This window comes from Spinacia oleracea, chromosome 4 (assembly GCF_020520425.1).
Source record: "Spinacia oleracea cultivar Varoflay chromosome 4, BTI_SOV_V1, whole genome shotgun sequence".
Classification (NCBI taxonomy): domain Eukaryota; kingdom Viridiplantae; phylum Streptophyta; class Magnoliopsida; order Caryophyllales; family Amaranthaceae; genus Spinacia; species Spinacia oleracea.
In genome coordinates this window covers 156,927,002-156,933,093 of record NC_079490.1, presented here as the reverse complement: position 1 = coordinate 156,933,093, position 6,092 = coordinate 156,927,002, and the positions used below count along the sequence as shown (strand labels likewise).

At 39.4% G+C, this 6,092-nt stretch overlaps 1 protein-coding gene across 1 annotated transcript; it reads left to right on the top strand.

Annotated features, from left to right (window-relative positions):
* Positions 1-2,181: 2,181 nt before the first annotated feature.
* On the top strand, positions 2,182-2,877 carry LOC110778342 (uncharacterized). The gene has a single exon (XM_021982901.2). It carries the CDS (start codon positions 2,182-2,184, stop codon positions 2,875-2,877), a length of 696 nt encoding a protein of 231 aa, XP_021838593.1.
* The last annotated feature ends 3,215 nt before the right edge of the window (positions 2,878-6,092 follow it).

Here is a 6,092-nt window from a genome sequence, read left to right as displayed (position 1 = left end):
GTACGTGGGATGTTAATCTTAGCCCTTGAATTTCATCTAATCCTACGGATTAGATTCATTCTCATATATACTAGTATACTCACATAGGGACCTATTTTATATATATTATGTTTGAATATAGTAGCTAGTGTAAAAACAAAGACTTGTTTCTAAAAAATTGAAGAATTACATAATTGAGGAATTCTACAAGAGTATATAGATTAGATTATGCAGGTTTTGCTCATGTTTAAGGAAGTTACATAATTTTATTTAACGTTAGTAAAATGTTATTATATATCAATAACTTATCGATTTTAGTTGCTAATATACTACATATAAAATAGTTCCATTTTCAATGGCGGTTATATTTATTGAATTTAGTTGTTAAAATATTCTACATTTCTATTGTAATTTTTTTATACACTCTTATTCATATTTGATTAGTTTTTAAATTTATTTATAATTTAATTATGTAAGTACAAATCCATAGACTACTCTTAAACTTTTTATAAAAATCCTACTACATACTTCATATAATGGATTAAATTTAAAAAAAAAAAAATCGTATATTGGTTATATTTGTCACCAAAATATAGAAAGATAGTTTACAAAATATTCCCAATGTGTAGAATAAAATCTTTTTTTTTAGGAAAATAGAATCAAATATTTTTATGAGATGAAAGTTAACAAAATAATTATAGAATCAAATATTTTTATGAGGTGAAAGTTAACAAAATAATTATAGAATCAAATATTTTATTTTTTATAATTTTTTGTCAATAAGTCAGCCAAATCAGAGAGTGACATTTGTCAGCTCCACATTGATTTCATGTCTTTTAGTATAATATATACAGATATGGATATAGATAGAAGATCCAATAATGTATATATAGAATCAAAATACAATAAAAAAAATAGTCATGTACTTTGTCAAATGAAAAGATATCCATGTTATATATAAATAAAATCAATAGTATATTTAGTTAATCTGTACATGCATAGTTTCCTTTCATTTAGAAAATCTAATATTATATGGTCCATAATATATTTTTATTTAATAGAGATAGTTAGAAAAAAATATTTTAATTATTTATATTAAAAGAGAGGCGAATTAATAAGTGACATTTGTCATCACCACATTGATTTCCTCTCTTTTAGTATAATACTAGTATTGTACCCGTGCGATGCACGATTTATGATATAAATACTCATATCTAAACTTTTACTAAACTATAGCCATAGACAATTATCATCAAAATAGAGCTTATATATAATCTTATTATTGAAACTAATGATGGATAGATCTGTTACTGGCTCATTTCTTGTATTATTTATTTAACAAATTCAAAAACAAAATAAAAAAATAAGGATACATAGATAAATTTACGTTCTTCCCCTTTCACAACCCATGTCAAACATAAATTTATTCTCATCCGCTCTTTACTTCGATATATACCCACTTAATACTCCCCTACCATCAACATCATTACCCGATCATTTAACACCCACCCCACCATATACCTTATTCATCTAGAGATAACTTAGAAACGGGATGGGTTGGTCTCTCAACACCTGTACCTGCCTAAAATTCTCATCCATGTGCTCGTCACCACGATAGACTTATCCCCGTCATAATCCCTGCCTCGCGGGCGAAAAATAAAATTAACCCCGATTCATCACCCGTCCGTGTATCCACACCCGCCTCAAGCCAAGCCCTAGACAACTGAACTCGACATTATATTTTGATAAGAGAGTTTTGACTTTTAAAACTTTAAGAGTATTTGAAAATTTGTTTGTTTGATTACATGTTAGACACAATAATATGTAAATATTATTGTTCCATATATAGCATTGTAAATATAGTAGTTGTAAACCCTAGTTGACTTTGTAAACTATATATATGTTAATAATCAATGCTAAGCCTCCTAAGGGAGAATTCAATAATTCTACATGGTATCAGGCTAACCCTAGGCCTAATATTTTTCCGCTGCTTTTCTCTTTTCCTCTTCTTCTTCTTTCTCGTCTTCTTCCATGGCCGGTGACGATGACATGGTGCCTCCTCCATCCACCACTGTCGTTCATGCTTATCATCCGGCCCTAAATGCCACAAATGTCAAAGCCCTAATTTCTCTTATCCTTGATGTTGACAACGTCCAGTATACCTCTTAGGCTACGTTATTTCGTAATACGGCGAAGGTTTACATGGTGTTGGATCACATCGATCCAAAGATCAAGAAACCAAAGGATGTTGATGATGACTTATGGGAACGTCTTGACGCCATTGTTTTGCAGTGGTTGTATGGCACAATATCCAAAGATCTTCTACTCAAAGTGTTAGATGAGAATGCTACGGCTCAGGACATTTGGAATCGGCTACGCAAAATTTTCCAGGACACTCGAGGTACGTGGGTGGTTATACTGGAAAACCAGTTTGGACATATTCGTATGAACAACTATTCTTCCCTTGATGAATATTGCGATGCGCTGAAAACTGTAGCTGATCAACTAGCGGCTCTCGAACATCCTGTTTCGGAGGAGCGGCTCGTTCTGCAACTGGTGGGTAAAGTGGACCCGGAGTACCGTACTATCGCCACAATTATCCGCCAAACTAATCCTCTGCCTTCTTTCGAGGAAGCTTGCTCAACCCTTGACCTAGACAGGCTCGATCGTCTCAACGACAAAGATGAGGACGACTCCTCAACCGCGATGTTGGTCGCGGGTTCTCACAACAATACTGCAACGACGTCCCACCAACCGACAAACAATACCGGTGGTGGTGGGGGTCGTGGTGGTGGTGGTAAGACAGGAGGTGGTGGGAAGAATAAAGGCAAGAAGTATGGCTCACGTGGAGGCTCGGGTTCGAACTCGGGTGACAAGGGGCGTGGCTCACAACAATAACATGGACAACAGCCAATGATGTTTAATCCTTGGGCCAACCTTTGGGCCAACAATGGTTGTGCCCACCTTGTCCTTTCCCTACCCAACCTTTGAGAGGTACTGCTAATTCTCAACAAGGGATGTTGGGCCCAGGCCCACGACCACAACAGGGATTGCAACATCAACAGTTTGGACAGCCCAGTGGGGCATTTTTGGTGCCTGGTTCTCCGTACCAACCAACTGACCTCCCGACATTTTTTAATGCCATGTCGATGCAACCCCCGGACTCAAATTGGTATATGGATACCGGTGCTACATCTCATCTCATGAATGGTTCAGGTATTACTCCATCTATTGTCAATTGGCGTAATTTAAATTCTCATATTATGGTTGGTGATGGCACAAAAATACCAGTTAGAGGTTCCGGCACCACAATCTTACCCAAACCTTTTCCCTCCTTAGCTCTTAATAATATTCTTTATGCCCCCAATATCATTAAGAATCTTGTTTCAGTCCGTCAATTCACTACTGATAATTCTATTTCTGTTGAGTTTGACCCTTTTGGTTTTTCTGTGAAGGACCTTCGGGCGGAAAAAAATAGTGACGAGGTGCAATAGTGTGGGGCATCTTTATCCACTCTCATCTACCTACACATCATCCTCTCCATCAGCTCTTGCTGCTCTCTCTTCCGATGTTTGGCATAATCGTTTAGGTCACCCGGGCGATCAAGTTCTTAGTTTTCTTAGAAACCACAAACCTATTGAATGTAATAAGAGGAATAACCTCACTGTTTGTCATGGCTGCCAATTAGACAAGCATTGTCGGCTTCCTTTTTCTATTTCAAATACTAAGACTTTTGCTCCTTTCGATATTGTTCACACTGATCTATTCACATATCCTCTTAATAGTCACACTGGATATCGGTATTATTTGCTTTTTCTAGATGATTATTCTCATTATGTGTGGATTTTCCCTTTAAAATCTAAATCGGTTGTGTTTTCCAATTTTGTGCGGTTTCACACCTATGTTAAGACTCAATTTGGGGTTCCTATTAAGGCTTTACAGTGTGATAATGGGCGTGAATTTGACAATGCTAATTTCACTCAATTTTCCCGTACGCATGGCATGATTTGGAGACATTCTTGTCCTCATACTTCCCCTCAAAATGGTAAGGCCGAGCGTATGATTAGGACAATCAATGATATATGCCTCTCTCTTCTGTTTCATGCCTCTCTTCCTCCGTCCTATTGGGTGGAATCTCTTCATATGGCCACATATTTACTAAATATCTGGCCTACTCGCCTTCTTAATAACCTCACTCCCGTACATTTTCTATATCACAGAGCTCCGTCCTATGCTCATCTTCGTACGTTTGGGTGTCTTTGCTACCCAAATCTCTCGGCCACTGCCCCACATAAAATGAGTCTGAGGTCGACTCCGTGTATTTTTCTTGGTTATCCCCCTTCTCACCGTGGTTATAGGTGTCTTGATATTGCCATTCGAAAAATAATTATATCACGACATGTGATATTTGATGAATCTCAATTCCCAAATTCATCACAATATCGCCCAAACTCCACTGACTTTGAGTTTCTTGGACCCGCAAATGAGCCCACTCCCCCACCTCTCATTCGGGTCTCAGTCCAACCTTCCTCCACGGCCCAGCCCACGTTGACTCCTCCTCTTAATTATGTCCGTGGACCCCACTTCCAGACTCCTTTCCCTCATTCCCCTTCTCCTAGAACCAACCCACGTGTGTCTCCCTTAGGTTCGGTCCAGTCTCCTAGTGGGCCGCATCCTGTATCTTTCGGCCCACCAGTGTCACACTCCTCTCTCTTTCCCAGTGGGTCACCAAGGACTGTTGGGCATAATGGGTTGTCAGTGGAACGTGGGTCTGTTCAATCAGCCACGGCCCACGGACGGCCTACCCACTCACCTGAAGTGCCCTCTTCTAGTCCGGCCCAATCCGCTCCTCTACATGACCAGCCCGTGCCTAACTCCTCCCTCCATTCTATGCGGACTCGAGCTAAGGCTGGAATCTTTAAGCCGAATTCGAGGTACGCCAACTTGGCCTTGGTCACTTCGTCCACACCCACAATCTCTCCCATCCCCTAGTCTACATTGCTCGCTCTTAAGGACCCTAACTGGTATAATGCTATGACAGATGAGTATAATGCCATGATTGATACACATACGTGGGACTTGGTGTCGCGTCCTTCGGATGCTAATGTCATTCGTTGTTTGTGGGTTTTTACTCACAAGGAGAAATCAAATTGGGATTTTGAGCGTTATAAAGCACGATTGGTGGCTAATGGTAAGGGCCAGGAGGTCGGGATCGATTGTGGTGAGACTTTTAGCCCAGTTGTGAAACCCACTACTATCCGAACGGTTCTTAGTTTGGCTTTCTCCAGAAAGTGGGGGCTAACTGTAGACACCTACTTTTGTCCCCATTCCCGAAAGGGAAGGTTCGATGATGAAAGCATAAATCTCCACTTGACAACGCATCTCCTATAAAATAACGAATCTCGATCACCCCTTTTCATTTCACCCGAAACCTGCTATTTATAGAAACCTGCTATTTATGGAAACCTGCTAAAAATAGTAACTGCCGTAATGGGTAGTTGTTAAAAGTGGCAAGTCATCAAAGATAGAAACCTGTCAGAATTAGGTGTTGCACTCCAACATAAATCCTAAATGAGATAGAGATTATGAGAGAATCCTATTCCTAATATGATTCGAAAATAAGAGTCACGTATTAATTAAAATCCTAACGAGCCTAGAGTTCGTAACGGGCCCAGACGCATTCCGTCACAAGGTTAATACGCACTAAAAGACTCGATTAAGTCTCAAACACTCCGGATTCTAGGAATCAGAATCTGACTAAGAAAACAGCCCAGATCCTATTTTCAACGCCTGGCTCTGGGCGCCGAAATCTTCGGCGCCCAGGCCTGGGCGCTGAAATTACCTGGGACGTATTCTTTCCTAATTCCTCGTGGATTAGAGCTCTACAATTCTATCTTTCCACGAACTCTTTTCTATAAATATAGCCCAAGTTCGACGTGGAAAAGGGGACACACAACACACAATTATTATTCTGAGTATTGACTCTTAACCCCTAAGCCTAAGCCTCACGCTGCAAAACTGATCACGCGTTCTGTCGCAATCGATCCATAAATCGAACAGAACGTATCCTGTCCCATAATTTGAGATTCGTTAAATAAAAGGAGAAATAGCAA